General features: G+C 39.3%; 1 protein-coding gene across 1 annotated transcript in view; it reads left to right on the top strand.

Annotated features, from left to right (window-relative positions):
• LOC128654621 (N-acetylated-alpha-linked acidic dipeptidase 2-like) overlaps nt 1–17913 on the top strand; it is a 223263-nt gene extending 205350 nt beyond the window's left edge. Inside the window, exons 19-21 of the mRNA XM_053708628.1 lie at nt 3179–3260; nt 9390–9482; nt 17447–17913. Of these exons, the coding sequence (XP_053564603.1) occupies nt 3179–3260; nt 9390–9482; nt 17447–17636 (365 nt within the window). The 3' untranslated portion in view covers nt 17637–17913. The remainder of the gene's footprint in view (nt 1–3178; nt 3261–9389; nt 9483–17446) is intronic.
• The last annotated feature ends 7374 nt before the right edge of the window (nt 17914–25287 follow it).

Genomic DNA, 25287 nt, shown 5'->3' with positions numbered 1-25287 from the left:
GATCCTCCAACCATGATCTTGAAGAAACAACACAAGTCGATTCGTATGAGATTCTGTTAAATGTGAAGACTGAGCAAGTACCAAGATATCGTCCAAATAAGGAAATACCAATACCCTGTTCTCTGAATACAGACAGAAGGGCACCGAGAACCTTTGTAAAAATTCTTGGAGCTGATGCTAAGCCAAACGGTAGAGCCACAAAACTGGTAATGCTTGTCTAAAAAAGAGAATCTCAGAAACTAAAAGTGATCTGGATGAATCGGAATATGCAGATATGCATCCTGTAAATCTATTGTAGACATATAATGCCCTTGCTGAACAAAAGGCAGGATAGTCCTTACAGTTATCATCTTGAATGTTGGTATCCTTACATAACGATTCAATATTGATAGATCCGGAACTGGTCTGAAGGAATTGACCTTCTTTGGTACAATGAAGAGATAGAATAAAACCCCAGCCCCTGTTCCAGAACTGGAACTGGCATAATTACTCCAGCCAACTCTAGATCTGAATTACATTTCAGAAATGTTTGAGCCTTTGCTGGGTTTACTGGGACACAGGAAAGAAAAAAATCTCTTTGCAGGAGGCCTTAACTTGAAGCCAATTCTGTACCCTTCTGAAACAATGTTCTGAAACCAGAGATTGTGAACGGAATTGATCCAAATTTCTTTGAAAAGAACGTAAACTGCCCCATACCAGCTGAGCTGGAATGAGGGCCGCACCTTCATGGAGACTTAGGAGCTGGCTTTGGGTTTCTATAAGGCTTGGATATATTCCAAAGTGAAGAAGGTTTCCAAACTGATACCGCTCCTGAGGATGAAGGATCAGGCTTTTGTTCCTTGTTGTGATGAAAGGAACGAAAACAATTATTAGACCTAAATTTACCTCAGATTTTTTATCCTGTGGTAAAAAAGTTCCCTTCCTTCCAGTAACAGTTGAGATAAAAGAATCCAACTGAGAACCGAATAATTTATTACCCTGGAAAGAAAGGGATAGCAAAGTTGACTTAGAAGACATATCAGCATTCCAAGTTTTAAGCCATAAAGCTCTTCTAGCTAAAATAGTTAGAGACATATACCTGACATCAATTCTAATGATATCAAAGATGGCATCACAAATAAAATAATTAGCATGTTATAGAATAATAATGCTATGAGAATTATGATCTGTTACTTGTTGCGCTAAAGCTTCTAACCAAAAAGTTGAAGCTGCAGCAACATCCGCTAAAAATATAGCAGGAGTAGAGACAGCCCCATTAACCTTAGGGATTTTGTCCCAAACTCTAATCTGTCAGATGGCACAGGATATAATTGCTTAAAACGTTTTAAAAGGAGTAAATGAATTACCCAAATTATTCCATTCCCTGGAAATTACTTCAGAAATAGCATCAGGGACAGGAAACACTTCTGGAATAACTACAGGAGATTTAAAAACCTTATTTAAACGTTTAGTTTTAGTATCAAGAGGACCAGAATCCTCTATTTCTAATGCAATTAATACTTCTTTAAATAAAGAACGAATAAATTCCATCTTGAACAAATACAAAGATTTATCAGCATCAACCTCTGAGACAGAAACCTCTGAACCAGAAGAACCATTATCAGTATCAGAATGATGATGTTCATTTAAAAATTCATCTGAAAAAAGAGAGGTTTTAAAAGACTTTTATGTATACTAGAAGGAGAAATAACAGACATAGCCTTCTTAATGGATTTAGAAACAAAATCTCTTATGTTATCAGGAACACTCTGAGTATTAGATGTTGACGGAACAGCAACAGGTAATGTAACAGTACTAAAGGAAATTTTATCTGCATTAACAAGTTTGTCATGACATTTAATACAAACAACAGCTGAAGGAACAGATACCAAAAGTGATACACTTAGCTTTGGTAGCTCCAGCACCGGGCAGCAATTTTCCTGAAGTATCTTCTGACTCGGTTGCAACGTGGAACATCTTGCGATATGTAATAGAAAAAACAACATATAAAGCAAAATTGATCAAATTCCTTAAATGACAGTTTCAGGAATGGGAAAAAAATGCCAGTGAACAAGCTTCTAGCAACCAGAAGCAATAAATAATGAGACTTAAATAATGTGGAGACAAAAGTGACGCCCATATTTTTTTAGCGCCAAATAAGACGCCCACATTATTTGGCGCCTAAATGCTTTTGGCGCCAAAAATGACGCCACATCCGGAACGCCGACACTTTTGACGCAAAAGAACGTCAAAAATGACGCAACTTCCGGCGACACGTATGACGCCGGAAACAGAAAAAATTTTTGCGCCAAAAAAGTCCGCGCCAAGAATGACGCAATAAAATGAAGCATTTTCAGCCCCCGCGAGCCTAACAGCCCACAGGGAAAAAGTCAAATTTTTTAAGGTAAGAAAAAATGATTGATTCAAATGCATTATCCCAAATATGAAACTGACTGTCTGAAAATAAGGAATGTTGAACATCCTGAGTCAAGGCAAATAAATGTTTGAATACATATATTTAGAACTTTATAAAAAAAGTGCCCAACCATAGCTTAGAGTGTCACAGAAAATAAGACTTACTTACCCCAGGACACTCATCTACATGTTTGTAGAAAGCCAAACCAGTACTGAAACGAAAATCAGCAGAGGTAATGGTATATATATAAGAGTATATCGTCAATCTGAAAAGGGAGGTAAGAGATGAATCTCTACGACCGATAACAGAGAACCTATGAAATAGACCCCGTAGAAGGAGATCATTGCATTCAAATAGGCAATACTCTCCTCACATCCCTCTGACATTCACTGCACGCTGAGAGGAAAACCGGGCTCCAACCTGCTGCGGAGCGCATATCAACGTAGAATCTAGCACAAACTTACTTCACCACCTCCATAGGAGGCAAAGTTTGTAAAACTGATTTGTGGGTGTGGTGAGGGGTGTATTTATAGGCATTTTAAGGTTTGGGAAACTTTGCCCCTCCTGGTAGGAATGTATATCCCATACGTCACTAGCTCATGGACTCTTGCTAATTACATGAAAGAAATATCTTATATCATCTTTGATAAAGGCTACATGAGGGGCTTGAACGCATTTATATTTGTTTAAATCTAGTTCATTTGTACAGATTATCTAGATGTTTAATATCACTGTAATGTTTTTGTATTGATCATTGGCTAATATATATTTTATATGTTTTAGATTCTTTGTTTTCTGCCATTAAAAATTTTACTGAAACGTCAGATGAGTTCCACAGAAGAGCTGAACAGGTTGACAAGAATGAGTAAGTTCAAACATTTTATTTAATTTATTTTCATGCCCTATTATTATTTAAAATTAAATCATACCCACATGACTCGTTCCTTACACACATGGGGTGGGGCCGGGAATTCCAGTCCTTCCTGCTGACACTCTTATCTTAGCTCCCCCCCACATAGGAAGCCCACTCCAGGGTTCCACCCAGGTGGACTAATTCTACCTCATACCTCAATACAGCGCCTCACAACTTACAACCCAATTTGACCCCCCTCCACCCCCACTCTTTCCTCCTCCCCCCCCTCACACTTCCAGATGGCAAACTGCCTCAGACTTCTCACCCACAATGTAAGGGGCCTTAACTCCCCTTTTAAGAGGAGCCTCCTGACTCGTGAACTCAAATTCCACATTCCAGATGTAGTGTTCCTACAGGAGACTCATTGGCAGGCGGGCTCTCCCCAATATTTTCACTCTGCCTCCTACAGAGTTCTGGTGCATTCCCCTTTCCCTAAGAAGGCCAGGGGCACAGCTATATTACTACATAATAGAGTTGCTTATGAACAGATACAGGCAATCACAGACCCACAGGCAAGATACTCTATTTTGGTTTGCAGACTGGATCATGTACTCCATACACTGGTCTCTATATATTTACCCAATTCCCGCCAACCTGCGTGCCTCCGTAAGATCCTCAAATTAATTGACAAATACAGGCAGGGAAGGGTCTTATTGGCAGGTGATTTCAACATGACATGGGATCCTAAACTGGACCGTAAGACTGCTAGTGTAGGCAGAAGCCACCCTCAAGTGGCTCATACCTCTGCCCATTTTCGGACCATAATGGTCCACCATGGTCACTTTGATATCTGGAGGTCATTGCACTCCAGAGAGAGAGACTTCACTCACTACTCGCACCCACACAAGACATACTCCCGGTTAGATCATATCTTCTGTCAAGTAGGGACTATAGATTTGGCCTCCCGTTCTGAGATCTGTCTCAGCTCCTTGTCAGACCATGACTTAGTCAAGGTCGACCTATACCCTGCAGACAAATCATCAACCAGATCTACTTGGTCCCTCCCAAGACATATTCTAGCAGACATCCAATTTAGGGAAGAACTGAGATGTGACTTGACGGAGCTGCTTGGCCAAAATGACAACGGACAGACACCAGACGACATCCTTTGGGGAGCTATCAAAGCAACGGTCAGGGGTCTTATTATTCATAAGCAGAGCCATCTGAGGAAGCTAGCTGGTTTGACACTAGCGCAAGCGCACACTAAGCTTAGGACCTTAGAAGCTGCTAATCGCACTTCTATCTCAGGGGTTATTTCAGAGCAAATCTCTGTGGTTAGGGACCACATCAATGCGTTGGAACTACGCCGGACCCAGCAACACCTCACCAAGTTAAAGCAAATTTTTTATCACAAGGGTAATAGGGTCAACACCATGCTAGCTAACATACTTTGACATAAACATAGTACTTCCCGCATAACCCAAATTAGGCACAACAACAAAACATATAAGAAACCCTCCCTAATCGGGGAATGTTGTGCCGACTTCTATTGTCACTTATACAATATAGAAAAAGTGGAAAACCCAACGCCTACATCTTCACATATTAGGCTATTCTTGTCTTCTCTGAACCTTCCTAAACTCACAGTAGAGCAACAAGATTCACTCACAGCCCCACTCTCATTACTAGAGGTTAAACAAAAAATAAAACGCCTGAAGCATTTTAAGGTTCCCTGCCCAACTATATAAGATATATACTAATGAACTTTCCCCATACCTGCTTAGGTTTTTTGCCCTAGCGGGAAAAGAAGGCACTTTCAGGGAGGAATTACTGGAAGCTGCCATTATTATGCTGCCCAAACCGGATAAGGACCCCTCACTTTGTTCTAGCTATAGGCCGATCTCCCTGATCAATGTTGATGTCAAAATCTACTCTAAAATTCTAGCAAACCGTGTAGGCAAGTTATTGCCAGACGTGATTAGCCCAGACCAGGTGGGATTTATCCATAATCGCGAGGGACCAGACAATACAAGGCGTCTCATCAACATTGTGAGCGAATCCACTACGATGAACAAGCCTTTCTCGGTCATCTCTTTGGATGCCGAGAAGGCGTTCGATTGGGTTAGGTGGACCTATTTATGGGAAACCCTCAGAGCTTTTAATTTCCCTCCTGCAACTTGCAAGGCTATCCAAGCCCTATATTCCGCCTGACAGCTACTGTCCGGGGATTAGGCTTTCGGTCGTCCCCATTTCAAATCTTGAACAGTACCAGACAGGGGTGCCCTCTCTCCCCCTTACTGTTTGCTCTAGCGGTCGAGCCCTTAGCCACACAAATCAGATCAGATGCATCACTGCCGGGTATTAGGCTGTCAGGCACTATGCAAAAAATTGCACTCTTTGCAGATGACATTACTATTTTTACAGCTGATCCTGTCAGTGCCATACCTAGGCTCCTGGATGTCTTGAAGGCCTTTGGTGACCTTTCATTCTATAAGCTTAATGTGCTTAAGACTGAAGTATACTGGTGGGGATACCCACAAGAATATATCCTTAAACTGAAGGGCCAATTTAATTTTAAATGGTCAAACGAGCGGGTCACTCATTTGGGCGTGAAGATATCTAATAGCATACCACAAATGGTAAAAGATAATTATCTTCCCATTCTATCGGAGTTGTGCAATCTAAAAAATACATGGGAACACAAGTCCATTTCTTGGATGGGACGAATAGCCTCCCTCAAAATGTCCTTCCTCCCCAAACTTACTTATCTTTTCCGATGTCTCCCGATCAGAGTCCAAATGCACCTTCTGTCCCAACTCCAGAGCGAGATAACAAAGTTTATTTGACAAGTCAAGACTCCCTGAATTACCCATAAAACCTTACAATTCCCCGTTCACTTGGGAGGTCTAGCCTCCCCTTTGGTAGTAAAATACTACGAAGGTGCTATGCTCACACATATCTCCCAATGGGGAGTACTTCAATCTAATGACAAAAGGAGAGAAATTGAGCAGGTCTCTTTACCCTCTAGTGTTCTTCTTAAAGATGTGATTTGAGCCCTGCCACATAGCCGCAGAACCCTAGGCATCTGTAATTTGATTATTGTAGAATGCCTGTCCGTTTGGGACAGGGTTAGACACCGCCACCTGATCGCCCTTCATCCCTCCCCTATCACCGCGGTAGCTGGTCTGTTTACTGGGCTGGCGGAAACTCACCCTAATACATGGGCTCGGCTGGAGATTAGGCAAGTTTCAGATTTTTGGTCTGTGTCGCATCCAGATGGCTTTATAGATCTGGCGCACTTAGATCTGCACGCAGACATTCCACCAATTCTCTTGTTTGAATTACTTAGGGTTAAAAGCTTCCTGAAAAGTTGGGGCTTTCTACCTTCCTCCTCCCGCTCCCTCACCCCCTGGGAGTCCATCTGGCGTGGTGGGCGCAGGCTTGCTAGGCCACTAATGATCCACTACAATTTGCTAGATGGAACACTACCGCCGGTACTAGCCCCGCATTTGAATAGGTGGGACACTCTTCTTTACACTCACACTTCCATTGACTCCTGGCAAAGGGCCATATTATTGACTAAAAAAACTCTACATTGCGTAACTATGTTCGAAACTTACTACAAAGTTATCTCTCACTGGTACCTGGTCCCCACCCGATTGTCTAAAATATACCCAGGCACCTCGTCACTCTGCTGGAGGGGTTGTGGCCTACAAGGCAATATGCTGCATATTTGGTGGGATTGCCCCAAAATTAAACCCTTTTGGGAACTAGGACTTTGCACCCTTTCTGACTTCGGAATTAAAGTGTCTGACTGCCTTTGCCCTGCTGCATCTGGTCTTACATAATATTCCCAAACATCAAAGCATATTTAGTGTGTATTTATTGTCTGCTATTAAATCTAATGTAGCTAGAGCCTGGAAAAGGGAATTCCCCCCTAAGTGGGTAGAGATTACAAATACAATGGCTTTCCTGTACAATATGGAAAAGGTCATTTACTTCAATTTTAACAAATCTGATATGTTTGAAATGGCATGGGCCGATTGGAAAGAAAAATATGATACCTCATGACGCCCATCTGCCACGACACAGGACACCCTAAACTCTAATAGGTGGCCTGCATACCCTGCCATATAGACTGTATTCCTATACTGGACAGTGAGATCCTCTCTCTTTCCGCTCTCCCCCCCCAACTCACCTATGCTCCTCCCTTCCCTCCCCTTCTGTGTCCCTCCCTCCTCCCTATCTTATACTGACTACAAGTGAACAGAGGTGCTGCACTGAGTAATTTCTGATTCTCACAACAGGGCTTAGTTTGTGTATCTTATTTGATTTGGCACGTGTAGAGAATAATTTGATTTGTTTGCAATACATGTTTCTTGTAGGACCATGTGGTCCGAAATTCTCATTGAGTTAATGTGTTTGTGAAGGGGTCCTGCAAGTCCTCAACTGTTATATTTATTTTTCAAACACAAATAAAATTCCTTAAATAAAATTAAATCATACATCATAAATATTTTATTACTTATATTTTGGAATCTGTATGTTTTATTGCTAATCATGTCTATTTTGTTCGAACTGTATATTTATTTGAAACTTAGCAGGGAAATGATTTTGTTAAGTGTCATTTACAGCTCTAATGTATAATACACATACACACAGTTCGTTTGAATAAATGGCATATGTTGGTTTAATGCTATTTTTTTATGTGTGTTGTATTGGTCATTTATCTCATACTTTTGTGGAACCAATAAGTACTGGTGAGTATATGGCCTCTGATTTCAAAATACACTTTGGCCTGCTTGAAATAGCATGTTTTGGACATTTATATAGGTTTTTTTTTTCCATTTTAAAGTGACAGTAAAGTCAAAATTAAACTTTCATGATTAAGATAGAACATTCAATTTTTAAAAACTTTCCAATTTACTTCTAGTAGCAATTTATCTTTGGTCTCTTGGTATCATTTGTTGAAGCGTAAACTAAGGGCGGCTCAGGATCAGCAATATACTACCAACTTTCATCTTTTATCAAATGTAGCTCTTTTTTTAAAACCTAGCTCCTGTCCATGTGCAGATCTTCACAATTATATGTATAGTATTGTTTCAAATGTTGCACATTGCAGAGCTTACCTAAGTATGCTATCATCTCAATGTCTCCATGTCCATTTAAGTAAAAAGAACGCCTTCAAGGGCAGTATGCAGTCATCATCAACATTTCATCAATTTACCACCATGCTTTAAAGGGGCAGGAACCTACACAATGTTTTTAGTTCTGCACATAATGCAGAAACATATAACATTATCTTAGCGCCAACTTTATATAACAACATATTTCAGAGATTTTTTTTCCCACTAAATAGAATTTTTCAGAACGCCGCTCCTGCCTCTACTGAGTGGGTGTTTTTTTTCCTAAGCCCATCGCGGCACACTGTCTAGTCACAGCCGTGCTAGCTATCCGGCATGGCGCCAGCTGGCCCGCACGGCTATTGGATAAGGGGTGGAAACGTCACCTCACAGCAAAATAGCGTTCTGCCTTGGGCTGCCTGAGGATCTCAGTTCGGCAATCGCTTCAGACAAATAAATGAACTTGAAACATGAAGTATTTTTTTTGTTCCAATGGTAAATCCTAGCGTTTCACAAATGCTAGGATTACCTTTACTTTAAATACAATTTTTTGCAAGGCAAACTCTAATGTATTCAAATGAATTCTGGTCAACGTCAGAAGGTTGGCAGAAAATTTGCAGCTGCAGGAAACAACTGGCAGGGGGCCAATATATTCTATAAACGTAGAAAATTCTAAATAGGTAGAAACTAAAGTGAAGATGTCAGGGTAAAGAGTGTATGTATAAACTCGTGAAATCTCTTAACCTAACTGTGTGAGGAAGCTTTGAATTCTTGTTATCGCTAGAATAAGAGAAATAAACTACAAGTCAAAACCAGTACCGAATTTGACCTAATTTGCCAATAGAGATAAGATTGTCTTTGTGTGATTGTGTGTATTGTCAGAATCTCTTTAATACAAGTTTAGATTCTTAAATTGTGAGCAGTCTACACATTAGGAAATATACCCCAATATTAGGTAGCATTGAAATGTAAGCACCATGCCATTTGCCAGTTTCTTATCAATATTGTGTTGTTTCAGCGCACTCGCTATCCGTATTATAAATGATCAGCTGATGTTTGCAGAAAGGGCTTTCACTGATCCTTTAGGTTTACCAGGAAGACCATTTTACAGGTAAGAATACTTGCGGTGTGTGTAAATTTGCCTAATGTAAAGGGTTTTTGGCTTCCGTTTTACTGTTGGTTTCTACCTTGTTCCATTTTAAAGTTCATACATTCATTGTCAGGTGTTAAGTTTAACCCTTCCCCATTTTTGTTTAAAGAGACAGTAAAATCAAAATATAACCCTTTAAGGACCAGGAATTTTAGCAATTAAGTGAATTTACACAATCCCCTTGTTTTTTGTTTGTTTACCTATCAACACTATATATTTATTTAGTAGACAACCCAAGTTATTGAGCTAGGCCACTGGTTTTTAAACCTGTTCTCATGCCTCCCTAACAGGCCAGATTTTGAGGATATTTGAACTGGAGCACAGGTGAAATAATTATTTTACCTGCTCTAATCTAAGGTAATCCTGAAAATCTGGAATGTTGGGGAGGCCTGAGGACAGGTTTGAAAACCAGTGATCTTGGCCCATTTTTTTCATTGCAACCTTTTTGCTGCGAATTGCTATCATATTAAACAAAATCCTTAACTTTTTCACAAACTCACTGAAATTATTTACACACAACTACTGCAGTCAAATGGTTGTGAAAGCTTCTCTGGGTTCCCCCTTTTTCAGAAATAGCAGACATGCATGTCTTTGCCATTGTTTTTGGCAATTAGAAGGCCGCTAATTGCAGCTGTGCACCACACTTCTGACATTCCCAGTAGTGAAGGTGTTAATCAGGTAGCTTGTAAAGTTAATTTTAGCTGTAGTGTAGAGATTAAACACCCTCCTGACACCTCCCACCCCCTGATCCCTACCTAATCTCTACCAAACAGCTCTCTTCCCTCCTTCACCCTCCACTGGTCACCACCATCTTTAGGTACTGGATACAGCTCTCTAGCCTTCCCTCCTTTTCAGTATGTGCTGCCATCTTAGGGACTGATATCTGTCTGCCAGTACCCAGTTTGAAGTTAGCTTTTTCTTAATCATTATTTATTAAAAAAATACATAATTTATGTAAGAACTTACCTGATAAATTCATTTCTTTCATATTAGCAAGAGTCCATGAGCTAGTGACGTATGGGATATACATTCCTACCAGGAGGGGCAAAGTTTCCCAAACCTTAAAATGCCTATAAATACACCCCTCACCACACCCACAATTCAGTTTAACGAATAGCCAAGAAGTGGGGTGATAAGAAAAAAGTGCGAAAGCATATAAAATAAGGAATAGGAATAATTGTGCTTTATACAAAAAAATCATAACCACCACAAAAAAGGGCGGGCCTCATGGACTCTTGCTAATATGAAAGAAATGAATTTATCAGGTAAGTTCTTACATAAATTATGTTTTCTTTCATGTAATTAGCAAGAGTCCATGAGCTAGTGACATATGGGATAATGACTACCCAAGATGTGGATCTTTCCACGCAAGAGTCACTAGAGAGGGAGGGATAAAATAAAGACAGCCAATTCCTGCTGAAAATAATCCACACCCAGAATAAAGTTTAATGAAAAACATAAGCAGAAGATTCAAACTGAAACCACTGCCTTAAGTACTTTTCTACCAAAAACTGCTTCAGAAGAAGAAAACACATCAAAATGGTAGAATTTAGTAAAAGTATGCAAAGAGGACCAAGTTGCTGCTTTGCAAATCTGATCAACCGAAGCTTCATTCCTAAACGCCCAGGAAGTAGAAACTGACCTAGTAGAATGAGCTGTAATCCTTCGAGGCGGAATTTTACCTGACTCGACATAGGCATGATGAAATAAAGATTTCAACCAAGATGCCAAAGAAATGGCAGAAGCTTTCTGGCCTTTTCTAGAACCGGAAAAGATGACAAATAGACTAGAAGTCTTTCGGAAAGACTTAGTAGCTTCAACATAATATTACAAAGCTCTAACAGCATCCAAAGAATGCAATGATTTCTCCTTAGAATTCATAGGATTAGGACATAATGAAGGAACCACAATTTCTCTACTAATGTTGTTAGAATTCACAACCTTAGGTAAAAAATTCAAAAGAAGTTCGCAGCACCGCCTTATCCTGATGCAAAATCAGAAAAGGAGACTCACAAGAAAGAGCAGATAATTCAGAGACTCTTCTGGCAGAAGAGATGGCCAAAAGAAACAAAACTTTCCAAGAAAGTAATATAACGACCAAAGAATGCATGGGTTCAAAAGGAGGAGCTTGAAGAGCCCCCAGAACCAAATTCAAACTCCAAGGAGGAGAAATTGACTTAATGACAGGTTTTATACGAACCAAAGCTTGTACAAAACAATGAATATCAGGAAGATTAGCAATCCTTCTGTGAAAAAGAACAGAAAGAGCAGAGATTTGTCTTTTCAAGGAACTTGCGGACAAACCTTTATCTAAACCATCCTGAAGAAACTGTAAAATTCTCGGTATTCAAAAAGAATGCCAAGAAAAAAGATGAGAAAGACACTAAGAAATATAAGTCTTCCAGACTCTATAATATATCTCTCTAGATACAGATTTACGAGCTTGTCACATAGTATCAATCACAGAGTCAGAGAAACCTCTTTGACCAAAAATCAAGCGTTCAAACTCCATACCTTAAAATTTTAAGGATTTGAGATCCTGATGGAAAAAAGAACCTTGCGACAGAAAGTCTGGTCTTAACGGAAGAGTCCACAGCTGGCAAGAGGCCATCCGGACAAGATCCGCATACCAAAACCTGTGAGGCCATGCTGGAGCTACCAGCAGGACAAACGAGCATTCCTTTAGAATCTTGGAGAATACTCTTGGAAGAAGAACTAGAGGCGGAAAGATATAGGCAGGATGACACTTGTAAGGAAGAGATAATGCATCCACTGCCTCCGCCCGAGGATCCCGGGATCTGGACAGATACCAGGGAAGTTTCTTGTTTAGATGAGAAGCCATCAGATCTATTTCTGGGAGTTCCCACATTTGAACAATCTGAAGAAATACCTCTGGGTGAAGAGACCATTCGCCCGGATGCAACGTTTGGCGACTGAGATAATCCGCTTCCCAATTGTCTATACCTGGGATATGAACCGCAGAGATTAGACAGGAGCTGGATTCCGCCCAAACCAAAATTTGAGATACTTCTTTCATAGCCAGAGGACTGTGAGTCCCTCCTTGATGATTGATGTATGCCACAGTTGTGACATTGTCTATCTGAAAACAAATGAACAACTCTCTCTTCAGAAGAGGCCAAGACTGAAGAGCTCTGAAAATTGCACGGAGTTCCAAAATATTGATCGGTAATCTCACCTCCTGAGATTCCCAAACCCCTTGTGCCGTCAGAGACCCCCACACAGCTCCCCAACCTGTAAGATTTGCATCTGTTGAGATTATAGTCCAGGTCGGAAGAACAAAGAAGCCCCCTGAACTAAACGATGGTGATCTGTCCACCATGTCAGAGAGTGTCGTATAACCGGTTTAAAGATATTAATTGAGATATCTTTGTGTAATCCCTGCACCATTGGTTCAGCATACAGAGCTGAAGAGGTCGCATGTGAAAACGAGCAAAGGAGATCGCATCCGATGCGGCAGTCCTAAGACCTAAAATTTCCATGCATAAGGCTACCAAAGGGAATGATTGTGACTGAAGGTTTTGACAAGCTGATATCAATGTTAAACTTCTCTTGTCTGACAAGGACAGAGTCATAGACACTGAATCTATCTGGAAACCTAAAAAGGTTACCCTTGTCTGAGGAATCAATGAACTGATTGGTAAATTGATCCTCCAACCATGATCTTGAAGAAACAACACAAGTCGATTCGTATGAGATTCTGCAAAAATGTGAAGACTGAGCAAGTACCAAGATATCGTCCAAATAAGGAAATACCAAAACCCTGTTCTCTGATTACAGACAGAAGGGCACCGAGAACCTTTGAAAAAATTCTTGGAGCTGATGCTAGGCCAAACGGTAGAGCCACAAAACTGGTAATGCTTGTCTAAAAAGAGAATCTCAGAAACTAAAAGTGATCTAGATGAATCGGAATATGCAGATATGCATCCTGTAAATCTATTGTAGACATATAATGCCCTTGCTAAACAAAAGGCAGGATAGTCCTACAGTTACCATCTTGAATGTTGGTATCCTTACATAACGATTCAATATTGATAGATCCGGAACTGGTCTGAAGGAATTGACCTTCTTTGGTACAATGAAGAGATAGAATAAAACCCCAGCCCCTGTTCCAGAACTGGAACTGGCATAATTACTCCAGCCAACTCTAGATCTGAAACACATTTCAGAAATGCTGAGCCTTTGCTGTGTTTACTGGGACACGGGAAAGAAAAAAATCTCTTTGCAGGAGGCCTTAACTTGAAGCCAATTCTGTACCTTTCTGAAACAATGTTCTGAAACCAGAGATTGTGAACGGAATTGATCCAAATTTCTTTGAAGAAAACGTAATCTGCCCCATACCAGCTGAGCTGGAATGAGGGCCGCACCTTCATGGGTACTTAGGAGCTGGCTTTAGGTTTCTATAAGGCTTGGATATATTCCAAACTGGAAATGGTTTCCAAACTGATACCGCTCCTGAGGATGAAGGATCAGGCTTTTGTTCCTTGTTGTGAGGAAAGGAACGAAAACGATTATTAGACCTAAATTTACCATAGATTTTTTATCCTTTGGTAAAAAAGTTCCCTTCCCTCCAGTAACAGTTGAGATAATAGAATCCAACTGAGAACCGAATAATTTATTACCCTGGAAAGAAAGGGAAAGCAAAGTTGACTTAGAAGACATATCAGCATTCCAAGTTTTAAGCCATAAAGCTTTTCTAGCTAAAATAGCTAGAGACATATACCTGACATCAACTCTAATGATATCAAAAGATGGTATCACAAATAAAATTATTAGCATGTTATAGAATAATAATAATGCTATAAAATTATGATCTGTTACTTGTTGCGCTAAAGCTTCTAACCAAAAAGTTGAAGCTGCAGCAACATCCGCTAAAAATATAGCAGGTCTAAGAAGATTACCTGAACATAAGTAAGCTTTTCTTAGAAAGGATTCAATTTTCCTATCTAAAGGATCCTTAAATGAAGTACTATCTGCCGTAGGAATAGTAGTACGTTTAGCAGGAGTAGAGACAGCCCCATTAACCTTAGGGATTTTGTCCCAAAAAACTCTAATCTGTCAGATGGCACAGGATATAATTGCTTAAACGTTTAGAAGGAGTAAATGAATTACCCAAATTATTCCATTCCCTGGAAATTACTTCAGAAATAGCATCAGGGAGATTAAACACTTCTGGAATAACTACAGGAGATTTAAAAACCTTATTTAAACGTTTAGATTTAGTATCAAGAGGACCAGAATCCTCTATTTCTAATGCAATTAATACTTCTTTAAATAAAGAACGAATAAATTCCATCTTGAACAAATACAAAGATTTATCAGCATCAACCTCTGAGACAGAAACCTCTGAACCAGAAGAACCATTATCAGTATCAGAATGATGATGTTCATCTAAAAATTCATCTGAAAAAAGAGAAGTTTTAAAAGACTTTTATGTATACTAGAAGGAGAAATAACAGACATAGCCTTCTTAATGGATTTAAAAAATAAAATCTCTTATGTTATCAGGAACACTCTGAAAATTAGATGTTGACGGAACAGCAACAGGTAATGTAACAGTACTAAAGGAAATTTTATCTGCATTAATAAGTTTGTCATGACATGCAATACAAACAACAGCTGGAGAAACAGATACCAAAAATTTATAGCAGATACACTTAGCTTGGTAGCTCCAGCACCGGGCAGCGATTTTCCTGAAGTATCTTCTGACTCAGTTGCAACGTAGAACATCTTGCAATATGTAATAGAAAAAACAACATATAAAGCAAAATTGATCAAATTCCTTAAATGACAGTTTCAGGAATGGGAAAAAAATGCCAGTGAACAAGCTTCTAGCAACCAGAAGCAATAAATAATGAGACTTAAATAATGTGGAGACAAAAATGACGCCCATATTTTTAGCGCCAAATTAGACGCCCACATTATTTGGCGCCTAAATGCTTTTGGCGCCAAAAATGACGCTACATCCGGAACGCCGACACTTTTTGACGCAAAAAAACGTCAAAAAATGACGCAACTTCCGGCGACACGTATGACGTCGGAAACAGAAAAAAAAATTTTGCGCCAAAAAAGTCAGCGCCAAGAATGACGCAATAAAATGAAGCATTTTCAGCCCCCGCGAGCCTAACAGCCCACAGGGAAAAAGTCAAATTTTTTAAGGTAAGAAAAAATGATTGAAACAAATGCATTATCCCAAGTATGAAACTGACTGTCTGAAAATAAGGAATGTTGAACATCCTGAGTCAAGGCAAATAAATGTTTGAATACATATATTTAGAACTTTATAAAAAAGTGCCTAACCATAGCTTAGAGTGTCACAGAAAATAAGCTTACTTACTTACCCCAGGACACTCATCTACATGTTGTAGAAAGCCAAACCGGTACTGAAACGAAAATCAGCAGAGGTAATGGTATATATATAAGAGTATATCGTCGATCTGAAAAGGGAGGTAAGAGATGAATCTCTACGACCGATAACAGAGAACCTATGAAATAGACCCCGTAGAAGGAGATCATTGCATTCAAATAGGCAATACTCTCCTCACATCCCTCTGACATTCACTGCACGCTGAGAGGAAAACCGGGCTCCAACCTGCTGCGGAGCGCATATCAACGTAGAATCTAGCACAAACTTACTTCACCACCTCCATAGGAGGCAAAGTTTGTAAAACTGATTTGTGGGTGTGGTGAGGGGTGTATTTATAGGCATTTTAAGGTTTGGGAAACTTTGCCCCTCCTGGTAGGAATGTATATCCCATACGTCACTAGCTCATGGACTCTTGCTAATTACATGAAAGAAATACATTTTTGTAGTGTAGCGATCCCCATTCCCCCGATTTTTCCATAGGTAGGGAATCCCCCTTCCTCCCCTCTCCGGTAATGCGCCGCCCTCCCACGCCATACGCACAACACACATACTGTCTGTATTGGCGATCTACCTTCATATGGTAAAGGGAGCATGATCAGCGTTCCCTCACTATATGAAGGCATATGCCTTCTGCCTATGGTCTTAGCTGTCAAAGCTAACAGCTGGGACCGCAGAAGGAGGCAGAAGGTTGGGCGCAGGTACTACGTCAACAGGGTATGCTGAGCAAAGTACCCTGTGACATAGTAGTTACGTCCAAAAGGGGTTAAACTTTCATGATTCACATACAGCATCCAATTTAAACAACTTTGCAATTTACTTCTGTTAGCTAATTTCATTCTCTTGGTTTTCATTGTTAAAAAGTACATGTAAATAGGCTCAGGAGAAGTAATGCACTTCTGGGAGCTAGCTGAACATATTGGGTGAGCCAATGACAAGAGGCATGTGCAGCCACCAAGCTACCTTCCTTTAGTGTGTTGCTGCTCCTACTGTTCAATTGTTTTCTCTGCCAATCCAAGTTTTCTGATCAGATTATAGCACATTTTTAGGAACTCTCTGAATGAATTCTCTCTTGGATAGTAAACTGCCAGGAACTAGTTATTAATGCATTATTAAAAGCAACCAAAAGCTTTATAGCCGGAGGCCGGAAATCTAGTGGTAATACCTGCTTAAATTGCTTGTTGTAGCAATAAGCGCCCAGAAAGTCTATTTAAATATGCAGCATTTCTCATTTTAAAGACATAGGAATGTTGCGTGCTAGGTAGATGTGTATTCTTAAGGACTAACTACAGTTCAATAGCTCTCTGAGAAACAGTCTAAGAAGGGAAAGTTAGTTTCTGTTTTATTGCATAATTAGTGAAACCAGTAATTAGCTGATGCTTTTGCAATAAACAATGTTGTATTCAATTCTGTATGAAATAGGGGGGGGGGGGGAAGAGAACAAAAATACAAGATTAAATACAACAACCAAGTTTATGTGTATATCTTAATGTCTTTGCAATCATACATAATATAATAATAATGATCTTTTTTTTATATATAGACATGTAATATTTGCTCCCAGTAGCCATAACAAGTATGCCGGAGAATCTTTTCCTGGGATTTACGACGCCTTATTTGACATAGAAAACAAAGCTGACCAGCGCAATGCATGGAGAGAGGTATCAAGACAAATTTCAGTAGCAACATTTACAGTGCAGGCTGCAGCAGAGACCCTCAAAGAAGTGGCATAAAAAAAAAATGGAAGAAGTTCTAAGAAGAAATATTAAAATACACTGACAGCACATGAATAGTTTGTAAAATAAACAGTGATTAATTATATAAATGTATCAGTGTCTTGTCAGACAGTGACAGCAGAGCTGTAAATTGTGTATTGTATAATAAAGTATATGACGGACAGTATTAATAAAACTGCTGTTTCTATATTACCACTGTACATTTTTTAAATGCCCTGTGACCATATTTTCTGTAGGTTTTCATTGAATTTTTAAATAAAGTTTTTGATTTGTATTTTATGGTGTATTTTAAACTGAACAACTGAAAAACAAGACCATATCTCTAGCCGTTGATGCAATTTTAATAACCGGTGGGCAACAGAATAATTTATTATCTTCATTTTCATTTAAAAGAAAGAAATAAGTTAGAAGAATGAATTGATCATTTCAAGAGGGAAAAAGTATGGGCAAGTAAAGGGCTGCATCATTTATTCCAGCAGCTATAGGTGATGATGTTATATTGCCATTTTAGTTTAATATATGGTTATTTATTTATTTAAAGTATATGCTCTGTCTAATCATGAAAAAAAAATCTTGAGTTTGCATGTCTCTTATTTAATAAGTAGCAACCCAGAGATTTAAAGCGACAGTAAAAGTTAAATTCACTTAGAGCATGCAATTTTAAAAAACGTTCCGATTTACTTCTATTATCAAATTTGCTTTGTTGAAGACTACACCTAGTTAGGCTGATAGTAGCTTAGGAGGCATGCACTTGTCTATGGCAGAAGTGGTTGTAACTAAGTTATTGTACTACTAAGTGGTTGTAACACTGCTATAAACAACGTTACAAACACTGCTGCCAGATGGCTTATAGGGATATGAAACCCAAAATGTTTTTTTTTTTCATGATTCAGATACAGCATGCAGTTTTAATCAACTTTGCAATTTACTTCTATTACCTAATTTGCTACTTTCTTTTGATATCCTTTGTTGAAAATGATACCTAGGTAGGCTCAGGAGCTGGGAACTAGCTGCTGATTGGTGGCTGCAAATGTATGCCTTTTGTCATTGGTTTACTGTGTTCAGTTAGCTCCCAGTAGTGCATTGCTGCACCTTTAATAAAGGATACCAGGAGAATGATGCAAATTTGATAATAGAATTAGATTGGAAAGTTGTTTAACATTATATGCTTTAACTGAATCAGTGGAGGCTCCTCCATTTGTGCACATTCGCACGTGAACCCCCAGGGAGGAAAAAACAAAAATGAGCAAAAAAAAAAAAAAATTGTTAAAAAATTTGTTGAATAAAATATATTTTTCTGAAAAAATTATATTTTATTATATTATCCCCAAGAAATTCAGACACTTAATTATAGTGACCAAACAAATGCAGATAGCAAAGTCCCGTGTTCCAATCAAACATACAGACTGATTTAGGTATGCAGCGTTATATCATTGCGTCATAATGAGAACCCGTCTACCCTTAGCAATCAGTAACGGCAGCGGAATCAAACTTAGGCTTTTAACACTTATTAATTATACACTGCTGTACAGTACTGTACACTACACTACACAAATAAACAAGCTAATCTAGGAGTAGGAGGCAGGAGCTAGGACCGGGTAGACGACAGAGTGATAGCACACAGTATTTGGCTTGGCTGAGAAGACACTGACAGCTGACGTCACACCACGCTTCACTAGCCACTCCTCTCCAACATCAGGCTGCTATGCACTGTCTGCCACCTAACCCACATCGAAGTGATCCGATTATCGCACGTGCGGTAAGGGAGCCCTATGCCTGCACAGTGATCCTATGCATTCAATGTGCAGACGTAGCTCCTCCCAGCCCGGCATTGCCTATAGAGGCTTAATCGCACAGGCTGAAGTGTGCGACTTGGACTTCAGCCTGTGCTCTGCCTCCTCCCACTGCCTGAGCCAGCTTCTGTGATACGCTGTTGCGTACACGTCATGGCCCCCACGAGGCTCCTCCCCCTCAACGGCATGAAAATTGTGGAGATAGCTGTTGAGCAGAGAGGAGCAGGGGCAGGTGAACTACTTATTGCGTGTGGCAACTGTGGCCACCATCATTATCGGCATCATTTCCCCTGGCTGCTCAGCTTCACCACCTACTCACACACGGCACGCACATAATTTTAACTGCTCATTTAGAGGAGGCAGCCCCAGCACTGCAGCAGGCTGAGCATAGCAGTTTGTGGAGAGGCGATGTCTCTCAGGCAAGGCAAGTGAAGGAGCCGTTGGGCTGCAGGAGGCAAGTCATCCCTTCAGACTTCAGTTAAGTATGTTTTTAATAGAATTAGAACAGAGAGAGCTCAGATAACTAGTTTAGAAGTGAACATCAAAATGAAATGTGTGTGTCAAGCTCTTCTTTAGCTACTTATGTAAAACATAACTGCAGTCTGTGGATCAATGAAGTTAATAACAGCGTGTCAATGTGAAACTTGTTCTAAGTGTCTGTCTCCAGTCCTACTACCTCACGTTACATGTTTAAGCTGAGCCTGTCAGGGATAGTGATGTTAATTGTGGGACCCGAAAACACTTCACCCTTGACCCTGCCTTGAATTACCTTAAAAAAAAGGCTCCGTAACATAATGAACACCATTTAACTCCCTGGCTCCTAGAAAAGGACTGCAGTTTATTCCTGAGCAGTGTATTGCAGCCCTTTTTGGTAGCTATGGGGTTAAATTGTGAATCAGTCAGTGTTGTCCTATGCATGCTGCAGGGCAGGAGGTCATGAGGGAGAGGACAACTCCGGTTTAAATTTACAACTCTACTGCACACAGCACTTGAAGGAACAACTATGTGATCATAAAGGTCAGTCTGGCTGTGAGTTAGTTCCTAGAAATTCTTATGCTCTAACAAAATTCTAAATATACTGTATATGTACTGTGGCACAAAGAAGGGTTAACTCAAATTATTAATACACTTCCACTGTTATGAACATTTAAATGAGCTGGACTGGACCTCAAGTTTAGAATAAGAAAAGTCCCATGAGTATTTAAAAAAAAATATTACCATGCATGTCCCTGCATATATATGTGTATGTCTGCCTATATATGTGCAGCATGTGTTGGTGCCTATCTCTGTGCATGTATGTATGTGTATCTGTATGTGTATCTCTGTGTGTGTATGTATGTGTGTGTATCTCTGTGTATGTATGTTTGTATATTTCTTTGTATGTATGAATGTGTATCTGTATGTCTGTGTATCTCTGTGTGTGTGTATGTATGTGTGTGTATCTCTAAGTATGTATGTGTGTGTGTATATCTTTGTGTATGTATGTGTGAGTGTATCCCTAAGTATGTGTCTGTGTATGTGTCCCTTTCATCTGCTATCTTGTGTACCAACCTTACACAATCACGCCAGTACATCCCCTAACATCAAAGGTCCTCATAGCACCCAAGGACCCAAAAACCTTAGAAATACAGCTTCTGTCCTCAAGATCTACCTTTAAAAACACCCACCCAAAATAATAAAAAATAGATAAGTTAAATTGGTGAGGGGCTGGAAATGTTAGGGATAGTGTGGCAGTGGTGGGTCCTAGGAGATCAGTGGATCCCCTATAGTAGGTATAACAATGATACCTATATAAATTATATACCAGCACTTATTACAAGCAAAATTTGTTTTGTTTTCTGTGGGCGGGGCTTTCTCAAAGGGGCGTGGTCTTGTGCACCACCATCTTAAAAATTCACCAGCCGCCACTGATCTGAATCATGAAATAAAAAAATTAGAGTTTCATGTCCCTTTAAACTAACTTCTGAGCTTTTCTTTTCTCTTGCTTAACCCCATCCACCACTAGTCTTTTGTACGTCTACAGTAACATCAAAAACACAAAGCTACATTATGTATGAAGTGACAAGTCTCAGTCTGAGTAGTATGTCTGCCCCTTTTAATGTGCCACACAAAGTCTTTTGGCTTATGCCTACATATACCCCTGATCTATGCACATAGAGTCAAAAGACATAGAAGAGTATTTTGCAATCTCTAATAATCACTTTGTTGTACTTGTCTGTTTTAAATAAACAATTTTTATGAATACACTGCACTTTTATATCTGCCATGTTACACCACAGATGCTGCCAAAATGTCCTTGTATCGTGAATAGCCTTGACAGAGATTATTGCTGAATGTACCCTACCACAAGACATGGCGAGCAGTTTAAAAACAAAATTACATTTATTGCTAAAAGAAACAATGATTTCTGGCTTCAGCAGATAAAAATGGCAGAGATCAGATCCAAAATGTTAAGTTTACAAGACTGCTCTGGCAATCATAACTGCTTAACTTAACTTAATAGTTTGCTGGGAAATTATGATGTTATGTTGGGATCTATTTCATGTCTTAGAGATTTATACTTACAGTTCAATTTAGAGCTTACATTTAGAGTTTTCTTAAATTAAGAAATAACCGAAAGCAAGAATTTCCCTGCTTTTCTATTTTGACTTAGAAATTAAACTTTGGTATAAAAGTCCTTAACCAAAAGTCACAAAACAATGTAAAAAAGGGGTCTTTCCATTCAGTGCTGAATGTATATTATGAGTGTCAAGCAACAAACTGAAAAAATATATAAGTAATATAACAGTCTAACACACATTTTCAGGTTGCCATATTTAACTTTTTTTTTACTTCAAAGTGATATGAGAACTCAAAACATAATTTATGTAAGAACTTACTTGATAAATTAATTTCTTTCATATTGGCAAGAGTCCATGAGCTAGTGACGTATGGGATATACAATCCTACCAGGAGGGGCAAAGTTTCCCAAACCTCAAAATGCCTATAAATACACCCCTCACCACACCCACAATTCAGTTTAATGAATAGCCAAGTAGTGGGGTGATAGAAAAAAGGAGTAAAAAGCATCAAAAAAGGAATTGGAAATATAATTGTGTTTTATACAAAAAAACATAAAAAGGGTGGGTCTCATGAACTCTTGCCAATATGAAACAAATTCATTTATCAGGTAAGTTCTTACATAAATTATGTTTTCTTTCATGTAATTGGCAAGAGTCCTTGAGCTAGTGACGTATGGGATAGTAATACCCAAGATGTGGAACTCCACAGAAGAGTCACTAGAGAGGGAGGGATAAAATAAAAACAGTAATTTTCCGCTGAAAAAATTAAATCCACAACCAAAAGAATAAGTTTTTCTCATAAATGAAAAGAAAAAAACTTAAAACATCAGCAGAGGAATCAAACAAACAGCTGCCTGAAGAACTTTTCTACCAAAAACTGCTTCCGAAGAGGTAAATACATCAAAACGGTAGAATTTAGTAAATGTATGCAAAGAAGACGAAGTCACTGCTTTGCAAATCTGATCAACTGAAGCTTCATTCTTAAAAGCCCAAGAAGTGGAGACTGATCTAGTAGAATGAGCTGTGATTCTCTGTGGCGGGGCCTGACCCGACTCCAAATAAGCCTTATGAATCAAAAGCTTTAACCAAGATGCCAAGGAAATGGCAGAAGCTTTCTGACCTTTCCTAGAACCAGAAAAGACAACAAATAGACTAGAAGTCTTCCTGAAATCTTTAGTAGCTTCAACATAATATTTCAAAGCTCTTAAAACATCCAGAGACTGTAAGGATCTTTCCAAAGAATTCTTAGGATTAGGACACAAAGAGGGGACAACAATTTCCCTATTAATGTTGTTAGAATTCACAACTTTAGGTAAAAATTTAAATGAAGTCCGCAAAACTGCCTTATCCTGATGAAAAATCAGAAAAGGTGACTCACAAGAAAGAGCAGATAATTCAGAAACTCTTCTAGCAGAAGAGATAGCCAAAAGGAACAACACTTTTCAAGAAAGTAGTTTAATATCCAAAGAATGCATAGGCTTAAAAGGAGGAGCCTGTAAAGCTTTCAAACCCAAATTAAGACTCCAAGGAGGAGAGATTGATTTAATGACAGGCTTGATACGGACCAAAGCCTGCACAAAACTGTGAATATCAGGAAGCTTGGCAATCTTTCTTTGAAATAAAACAAAAAGAGCAGAGATTTGTCCCTTCAAGGAACTTGCAGACAAACCTTTATCCAAACCATCCTGAAGAAACTGTAAAATTCTAAAAGAATGCCAGGGAAATTTATGAGAAGAACACCATGAAATGTAAGTCTTCCAAACTCGATAATAAATCTTCCTAGAAACAGATTTACGAGCCTGTAACATAGTATCAATCACTGAGTCAGAGAAACCTCTATCACTAAGCGTTTAATTTACATACCTTCAAATTTAACGATTTGAGATCCTGATAGAAAAACGGTCCTTGAGACAGGTCTGGTCTTAAAGGAAGTGGCCAAGGTTGACAACTGGACATCGGGACAAGGTCCGCATACCAGAACCTGTGAAGCCTTGCTGGTGCTACCAGAAACACAAACGAATGTTCCATGATGATCTTAGAGATCACTCTTGGAAGAAGAACTAGAGGCGGAAAGATATAAGCAGGTTAGTAAAACCAAGGAACTGCTAACTCATTCACTGACTCCGCCTGAGGATTCCTGGACCTGGACAGGTACCTGGGAAGTTTTTTGTTTAGATGGGAAGCCATCAGATCTATTTCTGAAGGACCCTATATCTGAACAATCTGAAAAAACACATCTGGATGGAGCGACCCCTCCCCCGAATGTAAATTCTGATGGCTGAGATAATCCGCTTCCCAATTGTCTACCCCTGGGATATGTACCGCAGAAATTAGACAAGAGCTGGATTCTGCCCAAGCAAGTATCCGAGATACTTCTTTCATAGCTAGGGAACTGCGAGTCCCACCCTGATGATTGACATATGCCACAGTTGTGATATTGTCTGAAAACAAATGAATGGTTCTCTCTTCAACAGAGGCCAAACCTAAAGAGCCCTGAAAATAGCACAGAGTTCTAAAATATTGATTGGTAACCTCGCCTCTTGAGATTTCCAAACCCCTTGTGCTGTCAGAGATCTCCAGACAGCTCCCCAACCTGAAAGACTTGCATCTGTTGTGATGACAGTCAAAGTTGGACGAACAAAAGAGGCCCCTTGAATTATACAGTGGTGATCTAACCACCAAGTCAGAGAAAGTTGAACATTGGGATTTAAGGATATTAATTGTGATATATTTGTATAATCCCTGCATTACTTCAGCATACAAAGCTGGAGAGGTCTCATATGAAAACGAGCAAAAGGGATTGCGTCCGATGCTGCAGTCATGAGACCTAAAACCCCCATGCACATAGCCACTGGGGGAATGATTGAGACTGAAGGTTCTGACAAGCTGAAACCAATTTCATTCATCTCTTTTCTGTTAAAAACACAGTCATGGACACTGAATCTATCTAGAAACCGAAAAAGGTGACCCTTGTCTGAGGAATCAACAAACTTTTAGAACCAAATAAATTGTTACCTTGGAAAGAAAGAGATAGTAATCTAGACTTAGATACCATGTCAGTATTCCAATATTTAAGCCACAAAGCTCTTCTAACTAAGGTAGCTAAAGACATAGATTTAACATCAATTTTGATGATATCAAAAATAGCATCACAGATAAAATGATTAGCATGTTGAAGCAAGCGAACAATGCTAGACAAATCAAGATCTATTTCCTGTTGCATTAAATTTTCCAACCAAAAAGTTGATGCAGCTGCAACATCAGCCATAGAAATGGCAGGCCTGAGAAGATAGC

Source organism: Bombina bombina, chromosome 3, assembly GCF_027579735.1.
Source record: "Bombina bombina isolate aBomBom1 chromosome 3, aBomBom1.pri, whole genome shotgun sequence".
NCBI classification, from domain to species: Eukaryota; Metazoa; Chordata; class Amphibia; order Anura; family Bombinatoridae; genus Bombina; species Bombina bombina.
Note: the sequence above shows the minus strand (reverse complement) of the source record. Positions and strands in the feature narration are given on the sequence as shown.